We start from the raw sequence: 19,689 nt of genomic DNA, 5'->3' as shown, positions 1-19,689 counted from the left end.
ATCTAAATTTTGCAAGTGGGCCAATCAGTTTGATTGATTTCCAGTACCGGTTTCGCTTTTGCGGTCCTCACCTGGATTATTCAGAAGATAAGTATAAGATTAATAAGTATAGTTTGTTTGATAATGATAATAATAATAATAATAATAATAATAATAATAATAATAATAATAATAATAATAATAATAATAAATGTAATTTGAAAGTGATTTCCGTTTCGGAAAAATTCGGTTTCGAGCCTCACGAAGCGTCAGCTTCGCGGTGTGTGTGACCACCGCTGAGGTGTTCAATATTTAATAAATGAGTACGGTTCAGTGACAGGTAGTAGACCTGTGTGGTCAATGTTGCTTAACTGTAGCAATTTGAGGCCCTGCCGCTGTATTTTCAAGGATAGGCTATATGGAATTCTTGCGTATCAGGTGGTCGATACGTTGTTTGTGGATTTGGAATATAGCATCTGTGATTGGCAGCTTCGTTGTGTGCGTCCCGCCTCAGTGGTCCTGCGTTCTGGTGTTTCTGTGGTTACTAGTCTGTATAGGTCGTAGGCTAGGCAGTAGACTGGTTGTGGAAGTGAGAACTTACTTGGCGGGTGAGGGGATGAGGTGCATGATTGGTATGTGGTCTTGACGACAGGGTCTCGGCTACTCGATACACCGAGGTGGCGCTGACGGTGGGAGGCGGGAGGAGGGAGAGGGTTCTGATTAGGGTCTTGATTTGAACCGCCACCATGAGTTAGGGAAATTGGTCATGGGTACCTTGGTGTTCCCCTCGATGACCTAGTGTGCGCATATGGGGCTTACCACACGGGGACATTTGATAATGTTCCACGGGTACCTGGGTATTTCCCCATGGTGACCTGGAAAGGGGTTGGAGGGGTGCGCTTGAAACACCAGAAGGGTCAAACGTACTTGGCGGATCGACCAAAGCGGAACCCGGGGCCTGAGACGTGACAGGGCTAGATTTTTGAGTGGTTAACGCCACTGACAAGTCACAAACTCAGGGCACCGGGCCGACGTGACAAATTGCCTTTCCAGCGTACTTGGAGCTGGAATTTGGTAGGATGCCAGCTAAATTGACGTTGAACCTCTACTCTGCTACTGAGACTTGGCTTGGAAGTGGTAGTAGCATAGAATCTTGGTTTAGGCCCGACGATGGTTTTCTTGGCTGCTGACAGACTGTGGGCTCTGGTTGGTTGCTTGGTCGGTCAGGTGTGCTATGATTGGTCGATTGACTTCACGGGTTAACTCACTTGACTGCTGGCGCGGATCGGGTGGCTACGAGAGCCGGTGGGCTCCCGCAATTGGCGGCCATGTTTCCTTTCTGTTTTTCGGCTTCAGGCCTAAACCTTCTAATACTTAGTCACCCGGTAGTATGAGATTAGCCTCTGTATCAAATGGATGGACGCTAACTTAGTAATCTTGCTTCTTAAATGAATTTGGAATGCTTAGATTTACGCCTCTATGTCACTGTACTTTCGGCCTTTTAAATTTAAACCTTATTTTATATTTCTTCGGTTGAGTAGTATGAGCTATATGCCTTTGTAAGTCATCCCTATTCCTTTTTTGAGGGTAATATTCATATCGGTAGTGTATAGGTAATTTTTACGGCAATGAACGACTGCTTTCTTCTGTGATGATGACCGACGTCATGGGTACATTTTAATAGCCTACAAAAGAGCAAAATGTTTAGAAACCCTGTGCATTGTAAACGTTCGGAAAGCTAAGACTTCTGTTTTTAACTATAAATTACAAAATGTGTTATATCACCCTTAGCTATTTTCTGAAGACGTGCAAGTCGATTATTTTTACTGTCCTGCTCAAAACGAGTTGTATTTATTTCATCATACTGTTGCAAAAATTCTTGAGCCTTCCAGCTCCTAATATGGTAAATATCCGGAACTAATATGTGTAAATGCCAGAAGAACGGCTCCATTTTCGGTGAATTGTTGAAGGTGCCTTCACAACTGCAATTAATGTAAATTTTCTGTTTGTCCTTGTCCCGCAATTCACCCCCTCAAGATTCTCTCCCCTTTCTTCTCCGCGGAAATAATAATAATAATAATAATAATAATAATAATAATAATAATAATAATAATAATAATAATAATAATAATAATAATAATAATCGCATGGCCTCAGCTACCATTTGCAGACATTTCAATTTGACGCCATCTGGCTGTCTGCTTGTCAATTTCCATGTTCCGTTTTACTCTAGGCATACTAGATGGCAGAGTAAACCGAATCTCTCTTGGGCGTCTACTATGACTGAGTTTTAATGGATTTCGTCGGGTAAACATGAAATGTGTCGGCTTCTGCGATGTATTTAGTGTGAATAGCTGCAACCACCGGAGGCCCTGGTTTGACTCCTCGTTGTGCCACGAAATTGAAAAGTGGTACGACGACTTAGCCTCGGGAGGTCAATTGAGCAGAGGGGGGTTCGATTCCCACCTCAGCCATCCTCGAAGTAGTTTTCCGTAGTTTCCCACTTCAGTATAAGGCCACAGCCACTTCCTTCCCTCTATCTTGCCTAACACTTCCATTCTTCCCATTCCCAACAAGGCTCTGTTTTTCATCATAGCAGGTAAGGCCACCTGAGCGAGGTATAATGGAGGTTAAAATCCCCGACTCGGCCGGGAATCGAACCCGGGACCCTCTAAACCGAAGGCCAGTAAGCTGACCATTCAGCCAACGAGTCGGACAGTCCTGTAAAATTGTATATTATCAAATAGGTGTCTGTTTTTCTAAGTAATAAGCATATGTATTTGGGAAATCAAAACAGCATCAAGCCGAATTACACAGTTTCGCAATAAAAAATATATTTACAATGGAGTAGCACAAGGTAAACATAAAAAATAAATGGAAAGACAATGAGGAAAAATCATCTAATGATATAAATGCAAAAAAAAATTAAATAAGAAAATTACTGTAGTGACACAACAATTAACAACAAAACATAAAGGCAAATTAAACAACGAGGGAAATTAAAGATTGAAAGTGAAACGAAGACAAGAATTTATTGCTCGGCACAGTACGATAAACGTATATGTAACGCATAAGTAACGGTATAAAACAGCAAAATAAATAAATAAATAAATAAATAAATAAATAAATAAATAAATAAATAAATAAATAAATAAATAAATAATAAATAAATACATTTTGAGTTTGTAGTGATGAATATGTAAAATAATACATGATTAGGCCTATATATACATTTGGAATTAAAAAACATTTATTGAAAGAAGTAGCCTGATAAATTGCGCACTTCATTGTTAAAACTGATGAAAAATGAAAAAATGAAAACCTATAACCTGTTTTCCAGTCTTTGAGCCGGTCAGGGATGTAATGAATGAATCAGATATAGACTGTTATTACGATGGGGTCGCCACTCCCAAAGTAATTTATATTAATGAGTGATAGATGCTATGAAATGAGAATGGAGAGTGTTGCTGGAGTGAAAAATGTCAGGGAAAACCGGAGTACCCGGAGAAAAACCTGTCCCGCCTCCGCTTTGACCAGCACAAATCTCAAATGGAGTGACCGGGATTTGAACCACGGTATCCAGCGGTGAGAAGCCGACGCGCTGCCGTCTGAGCCACGGACACTCCTCAAAACTAATCTATTTGAAAATATAGTAACCATGACGGAAAAGATTCTCGTGCTGGTCCTGGAGATGAATATAAGTTGTTCATAACTGAAAAAGTTCTACAAGGGCCCACAAGTTGTAAGGAATGCTAAGGCCAAACTAAGGGGCCGAAAATGCAATGAAGTATTAGTGGAAGGATATATGCACATACCTCATAGGTCGACGTAAGCTGCAAACAGTAGAAGACGGGCAGATAGATGTAATTGATCATCACTCCCATGGATATAGCCGCCAGGAAGACCAGCATGTAGTGTATCCCGTACATGTAGAGATCAGCAGGAGCGCCCATCAGAGTAATGCCGGATATATGACTGGAAAGAGAGAACCACACTGTTGTGACACTCAGTAGTTTTTTTTTTTTTTTACAATTGGCTTTACGTGGCACCGACGCAGATAGGTCTTATGGTGACTAAGGGATAGAAAATGCCTAGGAGTGGGAAGGAAGCGACCGTGGCCTTAGTTAAGGTACAGCCCGAGCATTGTCCTAGTGTGAAAATGGGAAACCACTGAGAAATATCTTCAGGGCTACCAACAGTGGGTTTCGAACCCACTTTCTCCCGGATGCAAGCTCACAGCTACGCGCCCCTAACCGTACGGACAACTCTCCCGGTACTCAGTAATTCTAACACTTAATCATTGCATTTACAATTTAAAACATTAAAGTTTAAAATGTTATATGCCTACAACTAATAAAACTAACAAGAAATCGCCCCAATTACAGCAATGTTTCTCTAGAAAAATGTAAAACAAGATATTATTTATGCACTGAGTGGCCAAGAGTCGCAGGAAGCCTCTGAATGTGATATTAATAAGGAGTTGCTCCTCCGCGAGCCCTCAAAACGGCAGCAATACGGCGAAGCGTTGACTCTACAAGGTGGTAGAATCGTTCTGGAGGGATCTGCACCCACGCATCTTTCACTGCCACCCACAATTGGTCTTGTGTAGTTGGTACGGTGTTCATGGAGCGTACACCAGCATCGACAGCGTCCCATAAATGCTGGACCGGATTAAGATCGGGGGAGCCGGAGGGCCAATCCATGGTCGTAACTTCACTGCAGTGCTCCTCCAACCACTTGCGCGCCGCCACAGAACGGTGACATGGCGCATTGCCCTGTTGAAACATGGCACCTCCATCAGGGTACTCTACAGCCAAGTGATTCAGATGGTCTGAAAGAATGTCCACATAACAACCACCTGTCAGCGCTCCCTGCAGCCGCGCAATGGGGCCTAATAGCGACCATGTGAACGCCGGCCAGACCAGAACTGAGCCTCCTCCCGCCTGGACACAACCTTGTTGACACGCAGGATCCATAGCTTCATAGAGCATACGCCATACTCTCACGCTGCCATCAGCTCAATACAACTGGAATAGGGATTCATCGGACCGTACCACACGCCGCCACTGTTCCATGGTCCACTGCCGATGTTCGCGGCCACATGCGTGTCGTTGAGCTCTGTGTCGAGTTGACAGCAAACGGACATGAGTTTGCCGTCGGCTGGTAAAGCCTATGCGGTGCATTTGGCTTACAATCCTGGTAGAAATGGGTTCCTGACTCCCAACATTCAACTGGACGGTGATCTGACTCATAGTAGACAGTCGAGCACCCAGTATGGTTCTACGGATGCAACGTGATGTCCGTTCGTTAAACACCTGTAGTCTTCCAGTGCGGCGGTTTACGCGGGTGGTAACATTCTGTCTGACCGAGCTCGATAGCTGAAGTCGCTGATGTGCTACCAATATCCAGTATTCGGGAGATAGTGTGTTCGAAACCCACTCTCGGCAGCCCTGAAGATGGTTTTCCTGTGGTTTCCCATTTTCATACCAGGGAACTTATGGAGCTGTACCTTAATTAAGGCCACGGCCGCTTCTTTCCCTATCCTGTCCCATCGTCGCCATAAGATCTATCTGTGTCGGTGCGACGTAAAGCTAGTTGTAAAAAAAAATTCGCGTGTAATCTCCGTAATACTATGACCCATGCACTGTGCGCCGATGATCATCCCACGTTCAAAGTCGGTTAACTCGCGACGTGTTGTCGTCTTCAGGACACTGGTACCTGTGAGTGATTGCTCAGCTACGCCGCAGCTAGCCTCAACGCTCGGGGGTCATACACGGCACATTCCGTAATGGGGTACCCCTTCCTGTGACTTTTGGCCACTCAGTATAATAGAAAAAAATAGAAATAATAGTACACCACAGTCTATAAAATGAACAACATGTAATTTAAAAATAATTACAGCTATGGAAATAACAAGAGTAATAATCAAATCAATATATTGAAACCTCACCCTATCCATCTTCAATTTTATACGAGCACGCGAATTTATTATGAAACCAGGTAATTTATTCTACAGCCCATTGGTAGTGAGTGTGAAGGGGCGGTGTGAGGATCCTGGCCGTATATTATGGTTACCATAGGATAAGTAGAGAGCGTAGTTCATACAATTCATTGTACGTAAGTTCTCAATACCATCTTAACGCTCGACATCACTTGACATTGTGTGAAACGAGTTATTTTTTTCTGTTTACAGATGAACATACTTTTTTATTTAGAAATGTGAGGAAAATGAAGTGAAACTCATCCCCAAAAGTATAAATATTTTCAGAACCAATTCTACTTCTTTCTTTCATTGTAAAGTAGAGCATTGCAAAATATTATAGTTAATACCACCAATTCTCATTGCAGCCCAATTGTAAAGATGTTTAATAATCTACCGTTATTCCTATAGTCTCCCAGTACAGCGAACACCGTTTTCCTCCTTACTTCATATGCATGCTATTTATTAATATAATAAAGTATGAGAATATATTGTTTATTTATTCCTAAAAGTTACAATCCTTCTCTTAATCACTCCTTTCCGGATTGCTGCTCCTCTTTCAAAGCCCTAGATTCTTATCACTGCGGACTGATTTTTATACAGATAGTAGATAATTATTCTTTCTAGATGAAATTAAACTACAATAATCTGATAGGCTGCATTTCCATACACACATCCGGATTAAATTGGCTATAGAAGATAGTTGCAAGCATGTGCTAGGTAAATTACAATGGTGGAAGAGGCAGTTGAAGTGTTGACAATTTCGGTACATAAAAAACTTTTTCTTATCATTATTATTTTACCGCTTTACCCACACATGTGGGGTCGCAGATGGATTTGGCCCTGGTTTGCGGCCCGATGCCCTTCCTGACGCCAACATTATATGGAAGGATGTAATCACTATTGCGTGTTTCTGTGGTGGTAGGTAGTGTAGTGTGTTGTCTGAATATGGAGATGAAAGTGTTCGACAAAACACAAACACCCAGTCCCCAAGCCAGAAGAATTAATCAAACACGATTAAAATCACCGACCCGGCCAGAAATCGAACCCGGGACACTCTCAACCGAAGGCCTCAACGCTGACCATTCAACGAATGAGTCGGACGGTGCATGAAAAAAGCAATCCTATAAAAGAAGTTTTACGAACTCCGAAAACCAAAATTACTCTGGCAGTTAGTTTGTTTTTAGTCCTCCAGATCTCATTAATAAATAGATGGCAGAGCTGTTTCCATCGAAAAAGAAAGTTTTTGGAAGTTTAAATGTTCATGACCGTTGATATAGATGGTCGTAGAGAAGGCGCGTGGAGATGGTGTAGCCCTGGTGCAATAATAATAATAAGAAGAAGAAGAAGAACTGCCTCTCTGGTGTAGTGATTGTGCGATTAGCTCCCACCTCCAGAGACCAGAGTCGATTCCCGACTCTGCTACGAAATTTGAAAAGTGGTGCTAGGGCTTGAACGGAATCCACTCAGCCTCGGGGGCTTAACTGAGTAGAGGGGATTTCGATCCCTGCCTCAGCCATCCTCGGAGTGGATTTCCGTGATTTCCTACTTCTCCTCCAGGCAAATGCCTGGATGATAACTAACTTAAGGCCACGGCCGCTTCATTCCCACTTCCTTGTCTATCCCTTCATATATCCCCCCCCCCCCGGCACAAGACCCCATTTCAGTATAGCAGGTGAGGCCGCGTGAGCACGGTACTGGTCCTCCTCTCCAGTTGTATTCCCCCAACAAAAAGTATCACGTTCCAGGACACTATCCATGAGGCGGTAGATGTGGAATCACTCCTGAGTCCGAGGGACACAAACCCTGGCGGGAAAACGGATTAATAAAGAAAGAAATAATAATAATAATAATAATAATAATAATAATAATAATAATAATAATAATAATTTAATTGCCTAAGCTACCGTGTGCAGGCATTTCGATTGAACGCCATGTTTTCACAGTTCTGTTTAACGTTACCTGATGATAGAGAAAACCTAATCTCTCTCGCAGAATGAGTTTTAATACATTTTGTTACGTAACGATCGAATCTGTGACCGGAAACCTTATATAGGCCGATATCATACGATATGGAGTGTGAGCGACTACCTGTGGAATCCTGTAGCAGACGCATAGTGGGAGCAATCTGCAAGCTAGATGCGAGGATGGAATATGTGTACATTCCGCCCTTTCTGTTTGACATGACGTTTTGCTTGTCCACAATAATAACAGAAGCGTAACCACAAATGAAACGGTAAATTGAGGGCAGAAAAAATATGTATTGTTTGTTATGTGTATTTTTTTAATAAACCAATAGAAACGGTGGTGCTACCGCCCCAAATGTCCAGAGATCGGTGCGAGCTCGAAGGACTGCGGTGCGCCATCCCGGTACGCTGTCGCTTCGCGGGATTGCTCCTCAATTTCGTATTAAGTTGGAAATCATTCTTTCTTCGGTGTCGATACAGTTAATCAGCCTTTCAGTCTGTCCAACACGGATAATTAGACTGGAGAAGATCCCCAACTAGAGTATAGTTCCGGTGTATGGGACCCTCACCAGGATTACTTAGTTCGAGACCTGAAAAAACAAAACAAAGAAAAGCAGTTCGATTTGTTCTGTGGGACATCCGACAAAATAGTAGCATTACGAAATGTTGCAAAGTTTGGGCTCGGAAGACTTGAGAGAAAGGAGTCGAGCTGCTCGACTAAGTGGTATGTCCCGAGCTGTCTGTCGAGAGATGGAGTGGAATGACATTAGTAGACGAATAAGGTTGACTGGTGTCTTTAAAAGTAGGAAAGATAACAATATGAAGATAAAGTTGTAATTCAAGAGAACGAAATGGGGGAATATTCGTTCACAGGTAGAGATTGGAATAGTTTACCAAGGACGATGTTTAATAAATTTCCAAATTATTTGCAATAATTAAAGAAAAGGCTAGAAATACAATAGACAGGGGATCTGCTGCCTGGGCGACTGCCCTAAATGCATATTAGTGTTGATTGATATTGATATATAATTCATATAACATACCGGTAAGAGCACACATTCAATGAACAAAGAATGACGTGTTTCTTTCTACAAGAACATCCTCAGATTCTATCAAAACTGTTTTAACCATGCGCATATGTGTACAATATATTTTATGTTGCGTAAACCAGGCAATGGTTGTGAAATGGTGACAGTAATTAATAGCGTTGTCCTCCGGACACGCGTTGTGCAGGTCTTTCGAGTCTACGCTTTACAGGCGACCTGCGCGTTTGTGAGGATGGGGTGCTTTATATTATGAATTAAAATATTCAAGATGGCGCACAAACACACACAGACCCAGTCCTCGAGCTATCAGAATTAATCAGCAAATTTTAAAACCTTGACTCAGCCGGGAATCGAACCGGGGACCGAAGGACAGTACGCTAACTATTTAGCCATGGAGCCTAACGGTGATACTATGAACACGTAAGGAAAACATTAACCCTTACTCAACTGTTGCGATATTGTATTAGTCGACGTTACCGAGTAACAAGCAAAGAAATCGCAGCAAAGCAATTAAATCTTGCAACCACTTTATTTTTACATTTAAGTATACCACACATCTCACACCTATTACGAGACATTTGGCTGATTAAAGACAAAGCAAATGAGATATTTACACATTGCTACACTCATCTTATAACTTTTAAATGAAGCAACCCCGCAGTATCTTACCTCAGATCTCAGCTACTCCTCCTCCAGCATCAGCATTACACTCGATCTTATACCCATAAATCACACATCTGTGTACATCCGTTCATTCCAAGTGTCTGGTGCCAGGTTATGTAATTCCCTCCCCTTGGGTTGCGTTCACAAAATACGACTCTCCAACTCCAACTCTATTCGTTCACAAAAACAAAGAGTTAAATCTACAAGGTGTTCAGAAAATCCATTCGAGTTAACTCAGAGTATACTCTTTCTACTGCGCATAAATAGGTAGGTAGATTCAACTCGACGTGCGCAGTAATGCATTCATTGGTGGCGGTGAAAAATTTAAAACACAAGTACGAGTAAAGTGACATGGTAATGAATACTAATTCCAATTATTATATAGTTGTTGACAAAGAAGGACGTTATGTACTGTTTGAAGAAGGAGACATTTACTCCAAAACAGGGAAAGTAGGTAACAATTTGATTAATAGGCGGAAATAACATGGTTACATTCTTATAAGAATACCCATGTTATGAATGATCAGCTGATTTATTAACCTCAATTTCTAAGGTTTATTTGGTAAATGCATATGTAACTTTGTTTATTTTAGATGACCTGAATGAGACTTTATCTGAAGTAACTGAAGTGACTGAAGACCTTAAAGCAGATCATAGTCGTTGGTCACACACTGCGGTCTTATTGCTGTTAGATGGATACCATGGAATCGTTCGCATCCTCTGCTGTGCGAAATGACTTCGTGTGGAATAAAATTGCCGCTCAGTTAATGTCAGAAGTATTTAAGTTTTCACCAAAACTGTGTGAATTTAAATTCAAAAACTTACAGAAGAGGTAACATGCTAAAGTGGACAATATGAAATCTACGCAGTCTGGAGCTTCAAAATTTAAATTCGATTATTTTGATCAGTTCCACGAATTATTTGGGAGTAAACCCAGTGTCGTTCCTGTGGCATTGGATTCTTCAAGCAGGGGTGCTAACATTAATTTGTCTCGTGATAAAATAGTCGGAGTGTTAGATTCCAATGGTGAAGATGAAAGTATGGATAATACTGACTATCCAAACCTCAATAAGGCGTCCAAGCTGCCTCCAAAAAAGAAAGCGAAATTATAGTCAGTGCTTTCACATTTTCACAATTAAGTGCCCAAAGAGAGAAAGGAAAGGAAAGAAGGCACAAAGAATTAATCGAGGTGCGGAAAGATGCCATACGTATTTTCAGTGAGAAAAATGGACAAATTAATCGAGAAGCTTTAATATTTTAATTTTGGGGGAAAAAATATTTTCTTAGTTATTCATGTTTCTTTTTTATGTGTGTTTACTTGGCGTTATTTCTTAATTGAAGGTCATATCCGTTAATAAGTAGAGAAGGAAGTAAACTAAAAAGTACAGTGTTCGAACTAGAGTTGAAATCTCTTCCCAAGATGGCATTCCTCAATTAAAATAAAGCTGCTGGACTAAATCTCGTTTTATTCCATTCTCATCTCGTACATCCTAAAGACAACGCTCACCGTCTTCAATTTCAATCACTTTGTTCCTGTCCTTCACATATGTTCTGTTACTCTGTATTCACTCCAAGCGCTCACAAAATACCATTACTCAGAATTAACCTTAATAGCAGCTGCCTCTGTGGATCCGTGGTAGAGTGTCGGCCTCCGGATCCCAAGATAGCGGGTTCAAACCCGGCAGAGATAGTCGGATTTTTGAAGGGCGGAGAAAAGTCCATTCGACACTCCATGTCGTACGATATCGGCATGTAAAAGATCTCTGGTGATACATTTGGTATTTACCCGACAAAATTAATAAAATCTCAGCCATAGACGCCCAAGAGAGATCCGGTTTACTCTGTCTGCCATCTAGCGGACCTAGAGTAAAACGGAACGTCGAAATTGACGAGCAGACAGCCAGATGGCGTCAAATCGAAATGTCTGCACACGGTAGCTGAGGCCATACGATTATTATTATTATTATTAACAACCTTAACAGTTACTTCGCACCGGGCGAGTTGGCCGTGCGCGTAGAGGCGCGCGGCTGTGAGCTTGCATCCGGGAGATAGTAGGTTCGAATCCCACTATCGGCAGCCCTGAAGAAGGTTTTCCGTGGTTTCCCATTTTCACACCAGGCAAATGCTGGGGCTGTACCTTAATTAAGGCCACGGCCGCTTCCTTCCAACTCCTAGGCCTTTCCTATCCCATCGTCGCCATAAGACCTATCTGTGTCGGTGCGACGTAAAGCCCCTAACAAAAAAAAATGTTACTCCGCGATGCTCTGCTCTACTCCAACTCTACTCGGAGTCGTATTTTGTGAACGCAGCCCTGAGTGTTAGGAGCTGCACGACATTAGCCACTTTCAGTTTTTGCCGGGATTTCCTCCTAAGTGTGTAGCCAGGTTGTATCAATGCACGAGTGAATGTGAGAATGAATGACGTAGTACTTGAGTATTCACATAAATTCATAAGTTACTAGTATTAAGATGCACTAAGCCACGTGGAGTATTATTTTCTTAACTCTACAACCAATGGTGTATTATTATGTCATATCGTACGTGCTTGTTTTTAAATAGTATTAGAATCATCATTATTACCCATTGTCAACTAGTTACAGAAAAAATTATGTCAATTTGTCATCATATACCCCCTTTCTTCTCAGCAGATTGTTCGCTAAAAGCTACTCCCCATCCTATCCTCATCGACATCATTATAATCACCTTATGCATTTGTAAGAAAAGACAATCTAACGTTTAACATTGAAGGTGGTTCAGTGTAGAGTGGGCCAAAAGCCTTAACTTCGCTACTTATAAATATATAAATTAATCAAAGTTCATTATTACCACAATAGATACAGTTAACTGTGTTTCCTTAACCGCACTCGCGTGCGTTACAACCAACGATACATGTGTGACTGAATCCAGGTCACGTGGTCCGGCCATGGCTTGCTAATTCAGGTTTTGACATAAATGTTATATTTCTTCAATTTTTCTCATGTAGAATAAGAGGACCTCGAACCACCACTCAGATCGAGGTAAAAATCCTAAATGTTGGCCGAGAATCGAACCCGTGGTCTCTCCGTAAGAGTCAGACTCAGTTCTCCTAGACCGTGGGACCGGTTACCAATTAATTGCCTATTTGATTGCTGTTATGTGCTAGAAGAAAAATGTGTTTTAATCATTATACTTTACAAATCAATTACTTTTTTGACAGACTGAGAACACAGAGAGAATAACAGCAAGTGCGCTACATTAAAAAAAACGCTTACTTTTACAATTTGCTTTACGTCGGACCGACCCAGGTAGGTCTTATGGCAACGATGGGATAAGAAAAGCCTAGGAGTGGGAAGGAAGTGGCCTTACTTAAGGTACAGCACCAGCACTTGCCTGGTGTGAAAATGGAAACCACGGAAAAGCATCTTCATGGCTGCCGACAGTGGTGTTCGAATCCACTATAAAACATTTAGATCAAGACACGGCTATTCATGAATCTGACAATTGCGAGTTGGGGATTGCATTAAATGTCTATTAGACTCAATAAAACTTCAAAAGTTGCCTAGAAATCTTAGGAAATTAGCTCTCGCGTTCCAAAATATAAACCTAGGTATATAACGTGCAGGAATATGAAGAATATTGACATCTATGAATTAAAACACGATACCCACAATCTTCCGTGGAATAGTATTTTAAATCTGACGTTGAAAAAATAAATACATTTAATTCGTTTAATACACAATCTATACAACAAACATGCACCGAAAAGACAGAACAGAATATCCCGCAAACCAAATCCATGGCTAACCCCTGCAGTTAGAAATATGATATCTCAACGTGATGCTCTTTACCGACATTACAAACGTACTCAGGACCCAAATGACTATGAACCGTATAGAATAATTAGGAATAAAGCTAAACAAATCATCCGTAATCTTAAATTTAAATATGTTCGTGAATCAGTAAGTAACCTAAACACGGCTAGTGCCTGGAGGCATCTCCGAGCCATGGGCATAGAAAAAACACATGAACAGCTTCAGGTACCTGACATTCCACTCGACGATTTAAATGAGTATTTCACGGAAGAGAGAGCTCAGTCTAATCCACTTAACAGACCACACGTAAATATCGTCCCAGCACCTGTCCCACAAAATCGCCTCTACTTTGCCTTTCGTATCGTCAGCACTAATGAGGTTAAGAAATATTCTATTAAATCCAAAGCAAGCGGTGTCGATGAAATTCTTATTACTTTCATACATAATATCATTGGCGCTATTCTACCCATTCTCACCCATATTTTTAATTACTGTCTCAAAAACGGCACATTACCGACAATTTGGAAGTACGCCAATGTAATTCCACTTCCTAAAACTCCAGGTTCGAAACTCCTATCCGATTACCGTCCCAGTTCGATTCTTCCTGCTTTCTCCAAAGCGTTAGAACGGTCGGTACATGCGCAAATACTGGAATACCTTCAAGCTCACTCTCTTCTTGACCCGCTGCAATCTGGCTTCAAAAACGGCCTTAGCACAGCCACTGCCTTACTCAAAGTGATTGAGGACATCACACAAGCAATGGACTAAAGACAAGTGACAATACTCACACTCCTTGACTTCAGCAGTGCTTTTGACACGATAAACATCCAGACATTGCTGATGAAGCTCAAATCGTTTTTCCATAATGTTGCTTTAAAATTTTTCACCGCATATCTTACAGATCGCATGCAACGTGTTACAGTACAAGATACTGCTTCTCAGTGGCGACTCCGGAAGGCAGGAACCCCCCCCCCCAAGGTTCTGTTCTTGGTCCCCTTTTGTTTGTCCTCTGTATAAATGACTTCTCCTCTAAAATAAAGTATAATAGATATCACCTCTTTGCCGACGATCTCCAAATTTACTGCCACGGTAATATAAATGATATATCGAATGCAATAAGAGATTTTAACTCCGACCTTCAACAACTCAGTGTGTACGCCAGTGAAAACTCTCTCCTCCTCAACCCCCAGAAAACTCAAACAATCATTATCGGTTCTCAGAAATTATTAAACATCATGTATAAAAATTATGTTATTCCTCCGGTGACATTAAATACCACGGTAATCCCCTTCAGTAAGGAAGTGAAGAACCTAGGTATGCCCCTGACTGAAACTCTTGACTGGTCTGCATACATAAGAAACACATGTAGCAAGATGTACGCGACGCTACACCCTCTGAAACGACATAAGGACATTTTGGCACAAGACGTAAAGATAAAACTACTCCAAACTTTGATACTACCTATACTTGACTACTGCGACATTGTCCTCATTGATGCGACCCGTGAATAAACTATGAAACTTCAATGAGCATTGAACTCTAGTCTTCGATTTGTTTTTAACTTGAGTTACGATGCTCACATAACCCCTAGCTACACATTTCTTTCCTGGCTAAAACCCGACAGGCGACGGAAATTCCAAGTACTTACGTTGATATATCGAAATCAGAAGGAAAATTTACCCAAATACATCTCTTCAAAATTCCATTTATTATCCCCATTCCATAATTTTAACACTAGATCTGGCACTTCCCTCGCTATTCCCGTCAACCACTCTTCAATATATAACAGATCTTTCGTTGTGGCTGTGTCACGACTTTGGAATTCACTCCCAGCTGCTGCCAGGAACTCTAACTCAATATCGAAATTTAAGACAGCATGTGGAGATTACCTGTTGAATACCGCTGTTTGTTTCGTGTGTATGATGACGTATGATAGGTTGTGTGGTTGTGGTTATTATTATTTGTTAAGTCATGGGAAGATTTTGGTAATAACCTGAAAAGACTAGGTCAAGCAGCAGTGAAACCTTTCTGGAGAGTAATAAAGAATCCTAGGAAGGGAGGGAAAAAGGAAATGAACAGTGTTTTGAGTAATTCAGGTGAACTCATAATAGATCCCAGGGAATCACTGGAGAGGTGGAGGGAATATTTTGAACATCTTCTCAATGTAAAACGAAATCATCCTGATGGTGTTGCAAACAGCCAAGCTCATGGGGAGGAGGAAAATGATGTTGGTGAAATTATGCTTGAGGCAGTGGAAAGGATGGTAAATAAACTCCATTTTCATAAGGCAGCAGGAATAGATGAAATTAGACCTGAAGTGGTGAAGTATAGTGGGAAGGCAGGGATGAAATGGCTTCATAGAATAGTAAAAATTAGCGTGGGGTGTTGGTAAGGTACCTGGACAAAAGCAGTAATTGCACCTATCTATAAGCAAGGGAACAGGAAGGATTGTAACAACTATCGAGGTACCTCATTCATTAGTATACCAGGCAAAGTATTCACTGGCATCTTGGAAGGCAGGGTGCGATCAGTCGTTGAGAGGAAGTTGGATGAAAACCAGTGTGGTTTCAGACCAAAGAGAGGCTGTCAGGATCAGATTTTCAGTATGCGGCAGGTAATTGAAAAATGCTGCGAGAGGAATAGGCAGTTGTGTTTATGTTTCGTAGATCTAGAGAAAGCAAATGACAGGGTACCGAGGGAAAAGGTGTTCACTATACTGGGGGACTATGGAATTAAATGTAGATTATTAAAATCAATCAAGGCATTTATGTGGACAATTGGGCTTCAGTGAGAATTGATGGTAGAATGAGTTCTTGGTTTAGAGTACTTACAGGGGTTAGACAAGGCTGTAATCTTTCACCTTTGCTGTTCGTAGTTTACATGGATCATCTGCTGAAAGGTGTAAAATGTCAGGGAGGGATTCAGTTAGGTGGAAATGTAGTAAGCAGTTTGGCCTATGCTGACGACTTGGTCTTAATGGCAGACTGTGCCGAAAGCCTGCAGTCTAATATCTTGGAACTTGAAAACAGGTGCAATGAGCATGGTATGAAAATTAGCCTCTCGAAGACTAAATTGATGTCAGTAGGTATGAAATTCAACAGAATTGAATGTCAGATTGGTGATCCAAAGCTAGAACAGGTCGATAATTTCAAGTATTTAGGTTGTGTGTTCTCCCAGGATGGTAATATAGTAAGTGAGATTGAATCAAGGTGTAGTAAAGCTAATGCAGTGAGCTCTCAGTTGCGATCAGCAGTATTCTGTAAGAAGGAAGTCAGCTCCCAGACAAAACTCTCTTTACATAGGTCTGTTTTCAGACCAACTTTGCTTTTCGGGAGCGAAATCTCGGTGGACTCAGGATATCTTATTCATAAGTTATAAGTAACAGGCATGAAAGTAGCAAGAATGATTGCTGGTTCAAACAGGTGGGAACAATGGCAGGAGGGTACTCGGAATGAAGAGATAAAGGCTAATTTAGGAATGAGCTCGATAGATGAACTGTACGCATAAACCGGCTTCGGTGGTGGGGTCTTGTGAGGCGAATGGAGGAGCATAGGTTACCTAGGAGTATAATGAACTCTGCTATGGAAAGTAAGAGAAGTAGAGGGAGAACAAGACGACGATTTGGCTCGGTTTCTAACGATTTAATATGTGTAGAACTAAATGTGGCCACAACACTAGTTGCAAATCGAGGCTTGTGGCGACGTTTAGTAAATTCACAGAGGCTTGCAGACTGGACGCTGAAAGACATAACAGTCTATAATGATAATGTATTATTATTATTATTATTATTATTATTATTATTATTATTATTATTATTATTATTATTATTATTATTATTATTATTATTATTATTATTATAGTGTAATGTACATAATATTTAGCTTCTTACTCATGTACATAGATCATTTTTATGGCCAAACTTATATTTCCATTTACAGTACTTTATTACTTATTGTGTTCTCTTTATGCATTGCTTATTTTTCCATTTTGTATCTTACTTTTTCATTATGACTTTGTTTCTATCTAATTATCTTTACGCTCCGAATTTTATTCTATTTTATTTGTTGAACACTGCTTTCTTTCTTCATTATATGTTGTCCAAATCTGTAATGTTTAGCTTATCTTTGATTTTATGATAGAACAGTACATTTCTTTTGTATGTGTATTATCTGTAAATTAATTATGTGGTTAAGTGTAAGAGAGGGCCATGAGCGCTAACTTCTTCACTGCTAAAGTCAATAAATAAATAAATAAATAAATAAATAAATAAATAAATAAATAAATAAATAAATAAATAAATAAATAAATAAATAAATAAATAAATAAATAAATAAAGTATAACAACTAATTTGTAAGTAGGAGAAAACTACTCGTATTACTGCAAGTCTGTTACGTGATCTAGAACCACTGAGTTTGTACGTTAGCTGCGCTGTTTTGTTTCTTATTAATGCTATGTGTTACACCAACGGCGGGAATCGGAAGCTGACCTCACGAGTTTATTTCAATTATCATTCCTTAAGCTATACCAATTTTAAATATTCACTTTGTTTTTGTTTCTTCGTTATTCCGTTTAATCGATTGGTATTTCCCTCGGACTCACTACTACTCTTTTCTTTTCAGCCCTCTTCATTTCATGCATTCGTGTACTTTCATGGTTCATCAGTCAGGTTTAGTATCCCCTGAGTTATCCTTTGATCCTTAGTTGATCTTTTCCTTCTTCCTAACATTTCTTCAGAAACCGTAGAGACCCCATTCTTTAAGACTGTCCATTCTTCCTTTGGGGCCGATGACCTTCGATGTTAGGCCCCTTAAAAGAACAAGCATCATCATTATCACCATTCCTCCTCTACTGTATTTCCTTCAGCCTTCTCATTTAGTCCTTGTGTAACATGTTCCTTGAAACAATCCCTCACACTCTTTTCTTTCAACTTGTCTTGATCCCGTCTTCTCGTATTCCTTCCTTTCTTCAATTTCTTCAACTTCAGATGGCACTTCATGACCAACAAGTTGTGGTCAGTGTCCACGTCTGTTCCTGGGAAAGTTTTGCAATCCAACACCTGGTTTCTGAATTTCTGCCCAATCATAATGAAGTCTATTCCAGTGTATTCATGTCTCATGCACGTATACAGCCGTCGTTTGTGGTGTTTGAACCAAGTATTGGCAAGGACTACATTACAACAAGGGCAGAATGCAACTAGCCGACTTTCTCTGCCTTTCCTTTGTCCCAATACGAATTTTCCTACTGTATTGCCTTATCTTCCTTGCCTACCACTGCATTCCAGTCTCCCATCACAATTAGATTCTCGTCATCTTTTACACATTGTATTAAATCATCTATCTCTTCATAATTCTGCAGTTGCCTGACCCAAAATCCTACTCTTCCTGAGACGTACTTCGCTGATACAAACTACATTTAACTTTATACATCTCCCGTTTCAGATTCTCTAACCTACCACAACGATTCACACTTTGAATATTTCACACTCCGACTCGCAGGAATGTGAGTATCCATCTTCCTGATGATTGCCACGTCTCGTGTAGTCCCCTCCCGGAGATACGAATGGGGGACTATTTTACCTCAGGAATATGTTATTCGGGAAGAAGCCACCATCAGTGCATCTTTCATACAGAAAGTGCTACATTTCCTCGGGAGTTAGTTACTGCAGTAGTTTTCCATTGCTTTCAGCAGTATCAACATAGATACCTCATGTTGAGTATTATTACAAAGCCATAGCAGTCAGTCATCCAAGCTGCCACCCTTACAACTTCCGAAAAGCTGCGACCTCCCTTTCGACAGATACCCACCTATGGCTCGGCTATCTGCTTCATTATGATGCGCAAGCCTCCCTACCGCGGCAAGGTCACATGGTTGGCAGGGGAGGGAAGATGTATGATGGTAACCAAAAGATGAGGTAAATATCAGGACGTGAAAACTCTTTGTTTTAAGGTTCATTTTCTGGATTCACCTCACTGAAACTGTAAGACGAACAAACTTCGCCCACCCTTTGGCATTAACTATGATTTATTTTATTTTAACTTTATTACCCTCCTGAAAACTGTCAAGGATGTCACAGGGAAAAAGCATAATAAAGACACAAAATGTGGTTATACAATTGCTGATAAAAGAGTATCTCCCTTGGTTAAAAATAATCGTACGACCTCAGTTACTTTGTGCATGTATTTTTATTTCACCCCATCTAGGTTGCCTGCGTGTCAATTTTGAGGTTTCTTTCTGCTGTAGCATATGGTAAAGTAAATCAGTAT

At 40.7% G+C, this 19,689-nt stretch overlaps 1 protein-coding gene across 1 annotated transcript in view; it reads right to left on the bottom strand.

Annotated features, from left to right (window-relative positions):
- LOC136857510 (sodium-coupled monocarboxylate transporter 2) overlaps nt 1–19,689 on the bottom strand; it is a 210,890-nt gene that overhangs the window by 122,459 nt on the left and 68,742 nt on the right. The window contains exon 3 of the mRNA XM_067136219.2: nt 3,795–3,954. Coding sequence (XP_066992320.2) covers nt 3,795–3,954 — 160 coding nt within the window. The remainder of the gene's footprint in view (nt 1–3,794; nt 3,955–19,689) is intronic.

This window comes from Anabrus simplex, chromosome 1 (genome assembly GCF_040414725.1).
Source record: "Anabrus simplex isolate iqAnaSimp1 chromosome 1, ASM4041472v1, whole genome shotgun sequence".
NCBI classification, from domain to species: Eukaryota; Metazoa; Arthropoda; class Insecta; order Orthoptera; family Tettigoniidae; genus Anabrus; species Anabrus simplex.
Note: the sequence above shows the minus strand (reverse complement) of the source record. Positions and strands in the feature narration are given on the sequence as shown.